Here is an 18642-nt window from a genome sequence, read left to right on the forward strand (position 1 = left end):
ACTGTCCAGCTTGAAGGGAGGGAGGAGAAGGAGAAGAGAGGCAATCACGATCTTAAAGGCATGAAGGGCTCATCAGGAAGGTACTACAAGCTTGAATGGCAGAACTAGGACCAAAAATAGATTTGAGGGGCACCAGGTTCCATGTAAGTACGGGGAAATACCTTTCTAATCTAAAGGTAATGCAGGTGACACTATAAATTAAATCTCTTCCCACCTCCACTGGATATCCAAGCTAAAGCATACCTAGACTGCCTAAGAGGATGTATCTGAACCAGGGGATTGCTATGAAGGCTATGTCCCTCCAGCGAGCTTGAGAGCTGTTATTTTAGGTTTGCTGGTGTTGTTTAGATATAGAACCCTCATATCTCTTACTAAATTTGTGAGTAGATATTTTAAGCTTTACTCCCTCTACAAAAGGGAATATCTCCACTATATGTAAAGTATTATTACATTTAAAATATCAGGGTTTTTTTTTGGGGGGGGGGACGCCTGGATGGCTCAGTTGGTTAAGTGTCTGACTCTTGATTTCAGCTCAGGTCATGATCTCAGGGTCCTAGGATTGAGCCTTGGATCGGGCTGTGGGCTTAAAGGGAGTCTGCTTAAGGATTTTCACTCTCCCTCTATCCCCCTTCCCCCGCACACATTTTCTCTCTCTTTCTCCCCCCACCACAAATAGATAAATGTTTGAAACCATCAGTTTCTGTATATTTAATCCGAACTGAGCCACCTTCATCAACTTTTTAACTCTCATTTATTCAATAAGTATTCATTAAACGCTTCCTCTGTGCCTGGACCGTGTTAGATGTTGTGAATTTAACGCTGACCAGCACAGAGTTCCTGTTCACAAAGCCAAACTGTCTAGTTGACAAGGTAACTCTGTCTGACATTACCTCACCAGAGTAAGTCCTTGTTTGGCTTGTCCCTTTGCTCTTCCCTATTGCTTTCCCAGAGATTTATAATGCCAAAGTGGTAAAGGGGGAGGTCCCATCTAATGAGGACTGGGTCACAATCAAGGAGGTGTGACCAAAAGTTGTTTTTCTGTTATTATTGTTTTTCTTGGAGGGCAGATGCTTTTAGCTTTAAGTACTAAGTAAACTCTGTGGCAAGAGATTATAAAGGTGTAAAACTCAAAGATATGGTCGCATTTTCTGAAGTCAGATTTCAAATCAAAGTAAAGGTAAACTTTCAAAACACATCAGAGTTGTCCAAAGGCAGAAGAGGGAATTTCAATTTCCTGCACTAGAAATATCCAAGGAAAGCTGGAGGGACAACCTGGGAAAGATGAAGTATCAGATGATCAGTATCAGGTAAGAGAATGGCCTACCTCAGTAGTTCCTGAAATTTGAGTAGTATTTCCCCAAAATGGTGCCAGTCCCAGACCAATTCCATTAGAATATCTGAGAGCGTGGCCCAAGTCTTGGTAATTTTTGGAGGTGCCAGGTGACTGTTTAGTATAGTGAGCGTAGAGAACCATCAAGGGATGGTGCCCCCCACAATAGGGCACTGGCTACATTCTAGGAAGTGTGCAGACTAAAGCAAAGAGGCACACTGGCATACCCTTTTCCACACAAGCAAGGTCTTCAAGGAGAAGAGCAAATGAGCTACAACACTAGTTCATAATAAACAAGTCCAAGGACCATGATGTGCTCATGAGGAACAAAGGCTAGAACTATCAAGAACACACTGGATGGAGACAGAGAAAAGGGGACATCCACCATTTTGAGAGATTCCAGAGATCACTATGGCTCTGTGTGGAATAATTGTATTGAGTAAGAGATGGATTTTAGGTTGTTAGGAGTACTTAATTTTTTTTCTTTTTTTTTGCATTTATTCATTCATTCATATATTCATTCTTCATTCATTCATTCTTTCTTTCTTTAACCAGAAAATTACTAGTTACAGTCTTACCTCTACCAAAGCTACACTCAGGTTAATGAGGTGTTTAGAAAATTCACTGGGATTTTGGGAAGACTGGCAGGAGAGACCGCTTAGCAAAATTCTTCTAGCAAGGGAAAAGCTGTGGCTTTTGGTACTGAACAAAGTACTACGAAAGGCATAAAAACAAGAGACAGGCATATTAAATAAGCTCAGGGCCCCCACTGAATGTCTATGATTTCCAAGTACCATAATATGCTAACACTAGAAAACAGTCTATTTTTAGTACTTGGGGTTGTTTTTTAATATCACCATGCTTTTGAACATATATTTTTTTCCTACTATAGCTTTTCTGTTCCTTCAAAACTACTGAGGATTATTGACCAAGATTCCCCACAGCAAATGAGAACAATAGTGAGGTTGGCAGAAGCTGGGAAAGGAGGGTCCACCTCTACCCTTCAGTGGCCTAGAGGAAGAGAAAGGTAAATGGGGAATAGAAAGGTAAATGTATTGGTCAAGGCCAGAGTGAAAGCTGGCATTAGCCCCAAGAGAAAAATGCAGAAGTTCTGATTCTCAGCCCTTATTGCAAACCACCAGCCATTCTCACTTCCCCTGCCAACAGAGATGACTTTTGCCAGTGAGGGAAGAACAAGTTTCACAAACAATTATCTCACTAAGAAATCAGGGTGGGGTACTAAGGGACCATAACCATGTCACATCGCTTTTTGACTCAAAGATCACCGTCAAGCTTGAGAAAGAAATTGATTTGTTCCTTCAACATTTTAATAGACCAGTTTATAAGAATAAAGTCAAGTGGGTAATTGTTGGTTGGACTTATGTAGCTGACCCTTCTGTCCATGAGTCCATGAGTAGAGAGAGGCAAAGTTGACCTGAACGGTTAACTTGCAAAATATGAAAGCTGCCATCAGAGGCACCACAAATTAGCCAGGGCAGAAAAGCAAAAGGGGATTCTCTGCAGCCATTAATTGCCATATTACCATTATTATCATTACATAATACAGTACCATATGGGGAGCATTAAATAGTGTGCTTTCTAAAGAGACTATGGCCAACTGGGTTAGGCAACGGCCTCCTTGCATCAAAACCTATTGCTCCTTGAGGCTCGCATAGCTGCCTTGATTAGACACAGTGGCGGGCTCCAGTTGAAGGGACGAGTCTTCTTTTTTGAAGGGAGGTAGAATAGAGTAATTGCCAGATGTTTGCAATTTTAGCTATAAAAAGATGGCTGCTTTCCATTCCTGAGTATGTTGAATCTTTTTTTTTTTTCCCTTTCTACCCAAGCTATTGTGGTTCAGTAAAATAGGCCACTGCATGAATGAATCATCATTCAAAACTGCAATAATGGAAGCAGAACAAATACGACATTTGAAATTCACATATAAGAGAAATAAGTAAAAAAGTATGGGTAATAGTTCTATGCTAAGCAACAGAAAACATGCTGCCATATAAAGAACCTGATTTGGGTTCAGAAGAAGTATTCTTGAATCTCCTCTCTACCTGTGAGACCAGGTACAAGCCAATCTCATCGCAGAGATTTGATCTCCTCAGCTACCAAATGGGGTCCCTATCCCAGCCTCCAGGTCACTAGCCCTGCTCTGCATCCCTCTCGGGGGAAAGAACTCATGCCTCAGCCATCCCCATACCACACCTGGCATTTGCAGTACCCAGAGGAGAGGTGCAAATACATATGGTATGAAGGTATATGAAAATCATATAGCAGGATATAATTGTATACATGGTGTACATTATATTTTTAAGCATTTATTTTCTGGTATAATTATTAGAAACACCATCATCACCACCATGAAATACTCAGCTCTCTCTTCACACAGTGCCTCTTAACTCTGGTAAGAGAAAAATGGAAATTTGGCTCTTACTTAAGCAGCACCAATATGACTGGCATGAGACACTGGTGACCTCTTAGGCAAGGGGTGTTATCTTTCTTAATGAGTGAATTAAGCATCTCTTTGAGGGTCTGAGGACATATGGACCCCTTCCCTGGAAAAGATATACACGTGGACCAAGTATAAATACAACTTCAGGAGACTGGTGAAATCCCAAGTATAAATCCCAGAGATGAATTGGACCCAAGATAAAAATTCCTAACTAAGGAATTCCTAATTAATTCCTATTTTTTTCCTCTGATAATATAATAAATAACATCTCTAAGCTCTTTCTGCATCATTTGATATTTTGGAAAACAAAAGATTTTAAAATTTAATAAAAAATCACTAAGTGTTTTGGTTTGTGTTATGTTGACATTATTATCTACAATGATATTGCAATAATAAAAATGCTTTTTCTTAAAGAGACCACAAATATGAATTTTTTTTTTTAACAGCACACTTCAAGTAAAGTGTCGGAGATACTTGTTCTACAAATTCAAAATAGGACATACCAAAACATCATCATTCTAGTGGGAACAAACTAAGACAAGCCAATCCTGATACATCTCTATAGAACAAAAAAGGATAAAGTAAGGTTATTTTCTCTTTTTTTAATTAATTTATGTAAAAGCGAGAGAACGTGAGCAGTGGGGGAGGGGGCAGAGCACTGCACACTGAACGCAAAGCTCGATTTTATGAACCTGAGACCATGATCTGAGCCAAAATCGAGAGTCCAACGTTTAGCCAACTGCACCACCCAAGTGCCCTGAAAACTAAGTTTATTTTCAAAAACAGCCAGCAAGAGTTACATCTGAACAATAATGATTTTAAAAAATCTATGGGTGAAAAACTACGGATTATGACTCCAAGATCTAATATTCATGCTTTAATTTTAATAACAGCGGCAGTAACAATGGCGGCTTCTGTTGGGTTAGCTATTATTTTGTACGATACTCTGTCAACACATTCACTGGATTTTTGAAAACAACTCTTTGAGATACATATTTTTTAGAGATACATACATTTTTTTGAAGTAAGAATAAATTGAGAGACCTTAAGTAGCTACTTAACCTAAGTAGCCCACGTTCCTAGAGAATTAGACAAAAACTCAAACTTAAACCCAGGTGTATCTGATGCTGGAGTCTCCACACTTCAGCACTGCCTGTACTGAGTCTTTCCACTAGCAGCCTTCCAGCCCTGTCCTGCCCCCAAGTAAACTCTTTTTTCCAAGTCCTCCAAGAAAATAGCCAGAGGGCCACTTCACAGAATTTATACTCTTTACTGTTAGTTAACTTGTCCTTTCCATATGTCAAGTTTCTAATACAAATATAACCCACTGAAGGATGAGGATGTGTTGGTACTCTTTTCCGATCACTTACAGAGCCCCATTCAATAAAATGCCATTAAGTGTTCCAAAAGTGTCCCTGCTGGAGGAACCAGAATAAATGCAGAAGGTGAGGTGCGACAAAGTGAAAGTCATTACTGGGGACCATATGAAATGGGCATGTAGGACACTCCAAGGTCAAATGGCGATATTTCCAGATATACTTCATGTACTGGCCATCTTTCCTAGTAAATAATTTTAACAAAGGAAGCACTCAATAAGCTCCAAATAGCTATATATCTAATGTGTCATATATCAGATATCAAATAGCTACCAAATAGCTATTACATATCTGACATATATATCTATCAATAACAAAGCCAGCAAATTTAAATGTCATTTAAATTTCATTTTAATTTCATTTTAATGCCAATGAGACTACCAGTGATATCTAAAAAGTTTAGGGAAGATGACATAATTCACCTGAATTAATGGAGCTTTCAAAGGGTTATTCAAAAGCTCTCTGAAATGTCTTCTTAGTAATGACTTCTTGAGATTACTTTGGCTGTTTTATACTTCCCATACATTATCCTATACACACCCATTCACAGGTAATTTTTGCATGTTATTTGGACGAACTCAAATTTCTAACAGCTGTGAATGGTAATGATTGGGGAAAATTACAGTGTAAGTTTTTCTTCTTTTAATACAAAATACGAATAGCATTAACACTAGCTGCAGTGTAGTGCTAAGGAAAAGCTCTATACGTGGAATTAGGAGACAAGGTTTCAAATCCCAGCTTTGCCTTATGTTGGTTGTTTGTATTATATTCTCTGGAGATTGAGGGTGATGATACCTACCTTTTACAGTGCAGCTAAAAAATCAAGTTAATAGTAAAGCAGAGTAGCTTTCAGATGAAATAGGCTAATAAACCTATAAAAAAGTTTTTCCCATTCTTATGACAATGTTCTGCCAAAGAAATTGTTTTGTAGTAGTAATAATCAATGACTATTACACAGTGGTTATGTATAATAGTAATATTTTACTTAAGGCAAAGAATTAAAATTTGGTAACATGTGGCTTCTACATTTATAAGCCTCGCTTGTGGGTTCTCTGAATCTTAGATTTTTCATTTGCCTTTAGGAACTATAATAATGTAGGAACCATAATAACGTTCACAACATATGGTGGTGACTGAACACAATATTACGTGGGAAAGGAATTTAAATCCATTCACACACAGGCACACACAAACACACATCTTTAAAGTGGCAAGTTGTAATGAATATTTCATAATAAAGTCCTTCTTTCATCGCTTCCTGTTTTCTCAGGATCATCCAAAATGCAGATAAGTAAGAAAGAAACACATAAAAACAAAAAGATTTCAAGTTTCCTCACTTCACACATTTGTTTGCCTAAGTAAATAAGGCTGGTCTGACCTAATTTGGGGAGTGCTTTCTTTATTATTCTTGTCTGTCTCATCATCTATCTATACAGATATATTTCATTCTCAGCCATGATAGACACTTGGTGGAAATGGCATGTCTTTCCTGCCAGGACCAGGCAGAGGCTTCTTGCCCACGGTGTAATAAGGTCAGTTTCCTTTTTTTTCTTGGTGCTTCCTCCTCTTGGCTACTCAACTTCCTGGAGCTATTCCTACAGCTATCTTTTAGAGCATGCTAGAATCTCAGTCTACTCAGGATGATGTTCCTTGGCTCCTACTACAAAAGGGACTAACAGAAGACCAGATTAACTGCTTAAAGACATCAGAAAAAGGCTGCCAAAATTACAAGGATGAGAATGGGTATCCTTCTTGGCTTTTGCATGTTATTTCCTTTGCTTGCTGTTCACCACCCTTTACTATGTGGCACACAACTCACCCATTCTCCAAAACCCCGCTCAGATGGCCCTCCTTGGTGAAGCTCTCTCCTACAACACATCCTTGCTATTCTTTTACAGCACTTAGTTTACAGAACTTTATGGAGATATGGTGCCTATTCTAGGTCTATCCTGTGTAATGAGCCATCTACTCCCTTTGAGATTAGCAACATATAAAACTAAGAAGAGACAGCAATGGAGAATACAGGTGGTCAAAGTGCTAGAAAGCTTGAGGTGTCACATCTCAGGGACCTGTACTCTTCTGTACTGGAGCTGTGCTTAGCCTTCCAGTCTCCAGCTACAATAAATTTAAGAAAAAATGATAAAAATATAGTACCGTGATATTTTTTTTTTCTCTTTGCAGCTCCTAGGGTCAACCATTGTTCTAGGGTATGATTTCCTTATATGGTATATTTGCCCAAAGGCTCAGGTGTCAGATTTATTTTTAAAATATCCATAATAAATCCACTTATAGATGATTAACATAGGCCTATCATGACCCAAAATCAGATGAGGTTTCAGGCATCGGTACCTGAAATAATACAGTACCAAGCACTCCATAGTGCAGAAGTCTGGGCATTGTTAAAGCATTCTAGAAGAAAAAAAAAATTTTTTTTTAATCTTCTTTCTTCTGTTTTTGGGTCCCAATTAAAATTCCTTGAGACAACATATGCAGAAAACTCCATTATAATGAAAGCACAGAGGGAAAAGCACAGCAAGGTGAAGAATGATTTGAGTCCCTGAACCTCTCCATTGTTCACATGATAAAAAATACTTAAGACTTCAAAAGCCATGTCATTAACTAAGAAGACAGTGTGTACCCACAGGACCTGAAGACGATTCAACAGGCATTAAAACACTATTTCCTGGAGTTACTGAAATAAATGAACGGTTTCCAAACTTTGGTTGAGCCTCAATCTGAACTCTCTAGGGAGTTTTGTTTAGTTTTGGTGCCAATGCCTTGAAATTCTAAATCTGTAGTTATGACATGAGCCCCAGGGTTTGTGTGTTTTTTCTTAAAAAAAAAAAAAAAAAAAGTTCCCGGGGGCACATGGGGGGCTCAGTTGGTTAAGCATCCGGCACTTGGTTTGGGCTCAGGTCATGATCTCAGGGTCATGGAATTGAGCCACCACGTTGGGCTCCTCGCTCAGCAGGGAGTCTGCCTGAAGATTCTCTCTCCTCCCCTTTTGCCCTTCCCTCCGCTTTCTCTCTCTCTCTCTCTCTCTCAAATAAATAAATAAATCTTAAAAAAAAAAAAAGTTCCCCAAGTTTTATGAAGACTAGTCAGCTTTGAAAACCTCTGGTTTAAGCCATAGATTATAACAGTAACCATTAAAATATGGTGCAGACAATTTGCTGCCCATGTATGATGGCACTTAAAAGGAGAAGAAACCATTTAGAAATCCATATATATGATGTAGCTCTTATCACTGAACTTTTTATTTTGGAATTTATACTCATAGAAAGTTGTAAAAACTGCTTAGATGCCCATGTACCACGCGTCCAGCTTCTTTCAATGGTAACGTCTGACACAGTAGAATACAATATGGAAACCAGGAAACAGATATTATTGTTTTATTGTTAGGTAGCCCTTACTCTGTTTTCACCATTTTTTTTTTTTATCTGCATTCACTTGTGTCTGTATAGTTCTATGCAATTTCATCTCATGTATGGATTAATGCAACTACCACTACAACCAAGATAAAGAACTGCTCCACCAACACGAGAAGACTCCCTGTTGCTTTTTCTTGGTATGAACACCCACTCCCTGCCCCACTCCATCCCTCATTTCTGTTCCCTAGCAACCATGAATCTGTTCTCCATCTCCAGAGTTTTGTCATCTCAAGAATGTCTTATAAATGGAATCATACAGTATATGTAACCTTTTGAGACTGACTTCTTTTTTCATTAAGCATTACATCCTTGAGGTCAATCCAGGTTGCCGCACATATCAACAGTTCATTCTTTTTTATTGATTAAGAGCATTATTGCATTGTTTGGTGTACCAGAGTTTGTTGAAACATTTACCATTGAAGGACATTTGGATTGTTTTTAGTATCTTGTCATTATGAAAAAAAGTTGCCATGAACATTTCAGGTACAATTTTCTGCGTGAGCATAACTTCTCACGTTTCTGAACTGAATTTCCAGGAGTGCAACTGCTGAATCATATGGTTGATAGATGTTGGTGGAAAAGCTGCCCAAAAGTTTTACAGAGTGGTCATACCATTTAGCCCAGTCTAATGTATGAGTGATCCAGTTCCTCCACATCACTATCAGCATTTTTTTTTATTTTAGTTATCCCAATAGTTGTACAGTGATATTTTATTTCTATATTTACTTTTATTTTTGAAAAAGAAATTAAGCTTTGTTTAGATTTAAACTATGGAGTGATGATAATATTATACATTTATAGACTTTAAAAATAAAGAAAATTAATGAGCACCTCACTACAGAACATAGCATTTTTCATCATTTTTGAAGTCCTCTACCTTATTAAGGAATTCACTTCCACAGATAATTATGCTGACAGGTTACAAAATAAAAGAGGTTTTGCTAACAATCCATGAACTTCTCTTTGTTCTAAAACACCTAATCCACTCTGTCCACATAAATGAATTCTATTGCTGGAGCTTCTAAACAAGTCATCCAAAACACGTCAGTGACACAGAACTGTGGTTACTGTGGAAGGGATCCAGAGGATCAAAGCTCAACTGGACCACTGACCGCTCTGTAATACTGAACAAGGCCCCTGACCTCTGAGCCTCTAAAACTGGGGAAACCACCCTCACCTTCAATTCACTAATTCTGTTTGTTATTTACAGCACTCCTAGGGCAAAGGCCTGACTCCTCCCAGAAAATTAGTAAAATAACTATCCTCATCTAGGAAACGAAAGGGTTGCATGAGATAATTTGCAAGATTTATCCTGGTTCTAGAATTTTATAGTTTATGTAATACTGAGGCACCGTGATTCCCATCATCATTACTTGAAGTTAATAATCTTTATCAGTATATATTAATACCTTTATTAGTAATAATTAGAGTCACATTACTACGCATGTATTAGTCTTATAATATTAGTACTATAATTTAGGATAATTAGTATAGTATGTATAAGATTATGAAATGTATTTATTAAATAAATGCTATTTTTTTCCATATCACTTAAAATGAATAAAAAGTTAATTGTTTTTATTATAGCAAGAAGCACATTTCATGAGGGCAAGAATTAATCTCTGGTTAGCTCATTGCCATTCGTTCAGTCCCTAGAAGAGAGCCTGATACAAAAATTTGTTGTAAGGAAACAACTGTTGAATAAGCACACCACAGCAGTTCCTTAGAGTTGTAAGGTATTTTCTGGTTTATAAAACCTTTTCATACTCATTATTATATCCAATGCTCAAACAATCTTGTCAGGTAATCAACACCATCAGCTACTTTTATAAAGTAAGGAAAATGTCATCATCAAGGTCAGGTGGTGAACCTGAGGCTCCAATGTGAATACCCCAACCCCTGAATCAGCATGAACCTTGGCTCTCTGGAGCATCAATAAGGCCTGTGAATATTTGGTACAAATCTAACGTCCCCCACAGAAGTACAAATTCTTTTCCCTTCAGAAAGAAGTGATGTGAAGATCAAATTAATACAATTGTTATCTGACCCTTTAATGAATGAACAGCTTGTCCTTTTCTTTCCCCCCTGAGGCTCTGAAAATTAAAACTCATGTATAGCACTCCACAGTGATAGATGAGGCTCAACACACTTACCCCGGACGAGAAAAGGAGCATGCCAGTCAAACCCGAGTGTCATTAGAGCTCCTGATGTTTCCATGACTTTGTGACTGTCCTCATGACAACCCATGCATAATTATAACAAACGTCTAAGAAGCTGCAATTGTTCTCATGTGGTTGCTGGCAACCTAACAGGACTGTCAGGATTATGGAAAGAAGACATCCGCCATTTGTACCTGCAAAGTCGCAGGCTGGATTTACCTTTCAAGGTGGGGGACAGAAACTACAGGACTCCAGAGACAAGCTAGCAAACTATGAGTCTAAATATTTAGATATCATTGTTCAGAGTTCACAATCAGTCCTCCCACATTTTCTGCCACCTGCTCTTCTAAGTTTCATTAAAAAAAGAAAAAAGAAAGTTTACTAACCATAAGAAAAGAAGCAGCACCAAATTGGCCTTTTTAAACACAAAAATGGTGGAGAAAGTCCACACTATGTTATTTAACTGTACTGCCACTGGTGGTCATCTATTTCCTTCACATGTTAGCTTCTGTTGAGAAAGAAAGTATGTCCAGCCAAACCAGTGTCATATCACTAACAGTTACTTCTCTACCAAGTATCAGTAATCCGGGACTCATCAATTCCTAGGAGCCAATCTGTAACAATGCAGATGCAGTGGAATGCGCACATTTGGGAAACCCGGGCTTGGATCCCAGTTCAGCCCCAAACCCTTGGATTAACTTGGGAAGCCATTCCCTTCCCTCTTATTCTGAGTTGTCACATCTGACATGGAAGAAATAGAACACATGACCTTCAAACTCTTTTCTAGTTCTGCTGCTCACAAAGACTTTGTGATTAATGCATGAAGAACCATTCTGTCACAAAAGCAGAAATGAAGGAAGAGTGGCTGTCTTCTCCACCATGGGGGATTCCATTGTTGGTGACTGCATTTCGTTTCAGCTACTACGTCTACTCCAGATTAGCAAACTGCCTATACCTATTCCCTTCCTCCTCAAAATGGATGAATAACCTTGGGGGAGCAGAAAGCATGGAGATCTAGTCACAAATTTCCAGGTTTAGAACTCTCATTGAATTCATTTCACCTATTCTGATTGGATTTTTCAAGTCTAAAGGTGAACCAGTGTAGGCAAAGCTTGAAAACAGAGGTCTTAGATATGTTATCTAGAAGTATATAAGGTAATATATGTAGAAACAGTTTGTGAGAAGAGCAACCATTTTGAAACCAATCCCAGAAAAATCATGTAATAATGAAGTAGTGGAGTTAGAGGAGAGGAAGCTGTCTATCCTAATTTCCAATAAATAGAATCCTTTAACATCAGTAAGAGCAATAGACACAGAAAGTAGAAGCTGGCTCTATTATTTTACTAGCTACAGGGTTATTACTGAATAAGTTACTTCACTTCTGGTAGTTTACCACTCAGCGAAATGGCAAGAACATCTGTTCTACTCATAGAGTTGGAATCACCTATGGAGAATGAAATGATGGTGAATATGTAGGACAAAGTGTAGGAGAAACTATAAAGGGCTATACAAACACAAAGAACTTCTACTGAAAGAGTTCCCTTGACTTCATACCCTAGGCAGTCAGTTTTTCAAAAATTTCATATAAGAAAATCTTTTTCAAAGGAACTTCAGAAAATGGAGAAAGTAAATTTCAGTTCACAAGGCAACCCCAAATTTACAAATTTACAAATGATTCTGCATGATAATCTATTATAATTATCATATTTCATTCAGCCAGAGTACAAAAAGAGAAAAAAAGATTGTGTGTGTGTGTGTGCGCGCGCGCGCGTGCACACGCTCATGCGTGTGTATGTGATTGTATATTTCCAATTCCCAGAGCTGTCATGACAGGAACATTTCAGAACCATCTCAAAAGAATAATGTATTAGTAAAGTAGGAAAGTTCACTTACTTTTGTATCTACCAAGAACAGAAAAAGATCTATACCCTGGTTCTGCCATCAAAGTCTAAGGCTTTGTGTTTTTGATTTGGTTTTGTTTTTGCAAATCTGGAGAAGAGGGAAGACCCATACTATAGAATACAGAACATTACTGGCAAGTACTTAAAGACCAGGAAAAAAAATTATCTTGTTGTCCTCATCAGCCAAAAATAGAGGATGATGAGACAAAAATCATACATACATAACAAACATCCCACAAACAAACAAACAAAAAAACCAACCACAGGTATTTAACAGTATAAACTTTGTAAGCAGGCAAAATAATAAAAAAATATATATGGCCTCATAAGCTTAATGTACTAAACACAAGAAGACATTTAGAAATGCAGGGTTAGGGGCGCCTGGGTGGCTCAGTGGGTTAACCTTCTGCCTTCAGCTCAGGTCATGATCTCAGAGTCCTGAGATTGAGCCCCAAGTCTGGCTCTCTGCTCAGCAGGGAGCCTGTTTCTCCCTCTTTCTCTGCCTGCTGCTCTGCCTACTTGTGATCTCTGTGTGTCAAATAAATAAGTAAAGTCTTAAAAAAAAAAAGAAAGAAAAAGAAAAGAAATGCAGGGTTACTCAAAGAGGACTGAGATGCTAGATACAAGTTGTTAAAGAAGATCCCCAGAAAGTCTGAGAACAATAGTAGCAAGAAACGGGGATCTGAAGGCCTAAAGAGCAGCTAACTAAACAGGAAAAACAACAAAGCCCTTTAGAGAAAGGTTATTAGCAGAACCTTTTAAAAGGAATTTATGACAGTTGGGCTCCCAGCTGACTCAGTCAGCAGAGCCTGTGACTCCTAATCTCGGGGTTTTGAGTTCGAGCCCCACACTGGGTGTAAAGATTACTTAAATAAAAAAAATACATATATTGTTTTAAAAAAGAGAGAGAACTCATGAAATATGGGATCCCATAAATATAAGCTGCTGTGCAGAACATGTGGGTACTTAGCCACTCTCAGTCAGAACACAGAAATGAGAAAGCACACCCCAGACACTGCAGACAGAACACGAAGGGAAGAAACAGCATCAAAAACTTCCAGGTGGTTCCTGGAAGTGGTTCCCTCACTCCTGGACTTAAAAAGCTCAAGGAATGGGGGGTAGGAGGATAAAAGTAATTCAAACACAAAGCCTAACACCTAACAGGTGGCTGTGAAGCCGGGATCTGGGCCTGAATAGGTAGGTTTTTATCGCTACAGCTTAACCATTTTCCCCAACACTGCAGAGAACCTACTAGGTGGTGGGTATCCTGTCGGTGTCCCTGGGAGCAAAGGAGTGAGTCAGGCAGCCCCTGCCTCCACAAACTCCAAGCCTACCTGTCTCCAAGGACACAGGCTCATTTACAAGGAAGTGCGTTGGAAGGCACACTGTGATAAGAATTCTAGGAGGTGGATGAAGAGGTTATGGCACACTGAGAAAGAGGTCTCACTAGAATATAGTCCCAGGTCCTGTGTGTGTAACTCTGGACTCAGACACAGGGGACCCAAGTTCAGCCCTGAGCAGGCGGTGCACCTCTGAACAAATAACTTCTACCTGTTCCCTGCACTTCTCACATTTCCACCAGAAAAGGAGAGACTGTATGCTTTCTATTAATTCTAGCTTCCTGTCCTTGCAGTTAAGCTTCTTAGACATCAGGCTCTGAACTAAGCTGTGAATGAAAAGACTCTAGGGGCGAGAAACTAAGGGAGAGTATGTACTAAAGGCAAAGAACAGGTAAGCTAGGGCACAAGACCCGGCATCTTCAGTTCACCCTGTGTGTAAAAACTGTGTTACCCACTGTCTGGGGATTTCACTAAGGGTTCAGAGCATTCTAAATGGACCTCGGGGCGGGGCGGGGGGGGGGAGGAGGAAAACGGCTATGAACTTTAAAAATGTATAAAAATATAAACAAAAAATAACATAAATCATAAGTGTTTAGAGTAACAGAGAATGTACTAACATTTAAATTAAATAGAGAGTAAAGCAAATCTCACACTTCCAACCAATATCATGTCATAATACAGAGCAGATGAAGAGATGCAGCTTCATTTAAAAACAAAGTCTGAATATCCATGAACCTTTCCCCATATTTCTTTAAAATGTATATATGCAAGGGAAATTTCTTCTTTCACGTATTCAAAAAAGGTTATATTAAAAAAAAAGAGAGAGAGATTGGCAGAATTGCAAGAAAGAATCAAGACTTCAGAAATTAAATGAGACTGAGTTGCTTCAAATGAGGATGCCATATTCCAAACTGTTTATTGCAAGAGAAGAATTACTGAGCAGAGCACTCACCCATCCAGCCATCCGCCATCCATCCAAATATATACATACAGAAGAACATACAGACATACATTTGACCATACACAATCATTCCTACTAAAAACACAGTAGCATAATAGGAGCCAAGAGGAACATAAGGACGAGTGAGAAACCATGTCTTGTTGCTTAAATGGGGAAACAAAGCTTACATTCTTACAAGGAAGTATCACCATCACACAGGGCCTAGGAGCCAGAACTGCCAGGAAGAGAAGGGCAAGCAGGCGAGCACCTGGGCAAGGACAACAGACTTGCTTCAGAAATGCAGGAGCCACAAAACCATAGAGAAGGTCACCTCTCCTCTCTCAACTCCCATTTCCCATATGAAAACAACACTTACCTCATAGGGTTGTATGAGAAGGCAGAACGTTTTGCAGAGACCATACGTTGAACAGTGACAGAGCAAGAGGAATGACCAAAAAACAGAACAGCGAGACTCAAGGAATGCGATATATATGGAAACCCAGAGAAGGGAATGATAAACTCTGATCTAGGCCATGTCTGGCCATTTTGGAGAAGGCAACACCAGTAGGATGTTGACAGGTAACAAAAAGGGTGGGGGTGGGATGTTGAGAAAGAGCAAATGGTTGTGAGGGGCAGAGGTCTGAAGAGGTGGCCAGTGTCCCCAGAGAAGTAGAGAGGCAGTAAGCAATCCTCACAGAGCACAGTGAAGCGAGCAGAGCATCTCAAGAGCAAGAGTCACCTGAGGGGCCACACCACTCAACTCACAGCATTCAGAACACAGGGGTCTGTAGGGAGATGGCTGCTTGCTCCTCCTCCCTCAAATACACCATGTACCTCATGTAGGCCCCAGCCTACTTCATACAGGACCTGCCCCCGCACCCCTAAGGTAGGTAGAGGCTGTCACACAATGAAGCCTTCCTCACAGGCTTACTTCCTACTCCTTATTCTTTTCATAGGAGAGGGAAGTCCATTTCAGATTTCCCAAAAAAAATTAGGGGACAAAATAAAAAGGAAGCAAATAAGGGAAAATGTTGAAAAAACAAATAAGGAAGCCAATATACGGCCCTTCCTGTCCTAGTGAGGAGGGATTCTCTTCCAAATCCTAGCCCCAGTCTGGCAACCACTAAAGCACCACCACTAAAGAAAAAAGAAAATCAGTTCCCCTAAGTCTTACATTGACTGTGGAGAGGCAGTCTCCTTCAAGACCGATAAAACTCAAGACACTGCCATGGAGATTAGTAGAACACCCAGAATGTCACTTCCTGTTTTTCCAGAGTGGCTCTCTGATGGTCTCCTTGCTGCCCTCTTTGGAAAAAGGATACCCAAAGACCCACGGTCCTAGCTCAAGAGTGCGCATTGATGCCCGACTTCCCTACCACCTCCCTAAGCGTCCAGCCCCCCTCACACAAGCTGGATATCTGGAAGAGGCTTCTGACTCCCGAAGTCACTCGATTCTAATGATAACACCAAAGGACAAAGGACGAGTGATGTATTTACTGGGGGAAGGGAGAGGACTGGGAGGAAAAGAGAAAGACCGAACTATACCACAGAGTGTAAAACAGTATCACAAAAACTTGCCAGAAGAAACACAAGCATGTCACCCACGAAGCAATAAGAAACATCACAGCACGGGGACTGTAGGGTCATTTTTTTGAAGTGTGGGTGGGGTAAGAGAGAAAACACAGAAAGGGGGCACTGAATCTCCTTTGACTGTCTCTCAGCTCTCCACTCCCAGAAGTTCACCATTCCTCTGTTGTCAATTACAAGTCATTATTTCATGGATTGGGCTGAGCTGCTGACATTGATCAGGAAAAATACAGAAGCTCTTCAACCCAACAGTATGGCACTCTTGGTGCTGCCTATGACGTTTGGTGCACCCCCCAACATGCTGAGCTCCCATGGCTCATCCAACTCCTGCTTGATGAAAATTGAACATACTGCTGTCACCACCCCTAGAACTAGGCTACACTCACATTCAGCAAATGCAGATCTCACTGAGCTCTCCAGACAACTTTATCCTATAGCAGCCTAGGGGAGTCTTAACAATTTTAGTCTTAACAATTCCAGGTGACTTGTGAGGTTCACTTCTTAAGGATTTCCCATCAGACTACTTCTTGGCAGCAATGTGGAGACATGTGTCCAACAGCCAGGGGGAGGTGGAACTGGGTGACAGACACCTCTCTCTAGGACAATGGGATGGATTGGAAGGTAAACACAGTAGAAGGGCACTGAGCTTTGAATGAAAAGATCAGGGTTCTAGTTCTGGCTGGGGCACTAACTCACTGTATAACCACAGCCATATAACCCCTAAGAGGTCTCACTCTCTTTATCCCTAAAAGAAAGGTTGGCCTTGATAGCTTCTAGATAGTTTTCAAACTTTGACAGTCTATTAACTATGATAAGCACACTGAATTCCTGAGCTACCTTTTCTGACACAACATAGTACAGATAGATGACTTTTCTCACACTGAACTCTCCCACACTCTGGGCACCTGACTCTGAAGCCCCCCACTTACCTTCACCTCCAGGGTGCTTGTACGGGTTGTATTTAGGCTTTGGAGCAACTACTGGTGCAAACTTCTTGGGTGGTTGTTGTGTGGACACTGAAATGCTGGGGGTCCCAAAGGAATGGGTGGTCTCCATCCGCGCAGGCACATGGCCGAGAGGCTCACCAGTGCTTTTGGGTGGCAGCCAAGATGGGTGAGACATTGTTGGAATCTGGAACTAAAGAGAAATAAACAGAGTTGGTTTATGGAAGCCTGAAAAGGCAGGCAACCTACCGCACTTCAACATTATATCCTCTGAGTTCGTACTTGATGAAATCTTGACAGAGTTCTCTGAGGAGGAGGAGAGAGAAAGAGAAATGGTGAATGAGGGGAGGATGAGGAGGATGAAACACTGACTTTCACTGGAGGAGAAGAAAATGGCACATTCCCCTCAGCCAATCTTGAACATGTCTTCTGACAGTTACCTATATAATGTCTAACTCTCATCAGGAAATAGATATGGTAAGAGATGCTCCTTAACCTGAAGAAGTTTCTACGGTAGGAGAGTCTGATACCAGCCAGGCTGGAAGAAAGCCCAAGTTTTATTAATAACCTATTGAAATGAATACCACATCAATTGTGATTAAGTTCCCTAAGTGAGGTGATATTGCCTAAGTGAGATAAAAATAAGTAAAAAGTTTCTGGGGTGCAGAACACAGTAAGATTACTTCTGGCAAGGGAGCAGAACAAAGACCTCATTAATGAGCTGCCCCTCAGACTGGACCCTGAGTGCTGAGCATGGACTGGCCTGAACCATGTCAGCACAGGCCAGAGAGTACACAGCACTCATGTTTGATGTGACTGGAGGGGGACGAGGGAAAAGCAGCTAGTAAGCAACTAAAACATGGGATGGAACCAAAGCACAGACAGGGAAACCTGAATTTACTGCGTCAACATCAAGGAAGTACCAACAGTTTATTCTCGAAGCAAAGGCATAACCAGCGCGTGTCAGGTTATGCCTTAAAAATGATTCTTCTCGGGGCGCCTGGGTGGCTCAGTGGGTTAAGCCGCTGCCTTCTGCTCAGGTCATGATCTCAGGGTCCTGGGATCGAGTCCCGCATCGGGCTCTCTGCTCAGCAGGGAGCCTGCTTCCCTCTCTCTCTCTCTTTGGCTGCCTCTCTACTTGTGATTTCTCTCTGTCAAATAAATAAATAAAAT

General features: G+C 40.3%; 1 protein-coding gene across 12 annotated transcripts in view; it reads right to left on the reverse strand.

The window, feature by feature from the left end:
* LPP (LIM domain containing preferred translocation partner in lipoma) overlaps positions 1–18642 on the reverse strand; it is a 662033-nt gene that overhangs the window by 426468 nt on the left and 216923 nt on the right. For all 12 annotated transcript variants that reach the window (XM_059391302.1, XM_059391292.1, XM_059391291.1 and 9 more), the window contains one exon: positions 17455–17662. In XM_059391302.1, coding sequence (XP_059247285.1) covers positions 17455–17647 — 193 coding nt within the window. In that variant the 5' untranslated portion in view covers positions 17648–17662. The remainder of the gene's footprint in view (positions 1–17454; positions 17663–18642) is intronic.

Source organism: Mustela nigripes, chromosome 2 (genome assembly GCF_022355385.1).
Source record: "Mustela nigripes isolate SB6536 chromosome 2, MUSNIG.SB6536, whole genome shotgun sequence".
In the NCBI taxonomy this organism is placed as follows: domain Eukaryota; kingdom Metazoa; phylum Chordata; class Mammalia; order Carnivora; family Mustelidae; genus Mustela; species Mustela nigripes.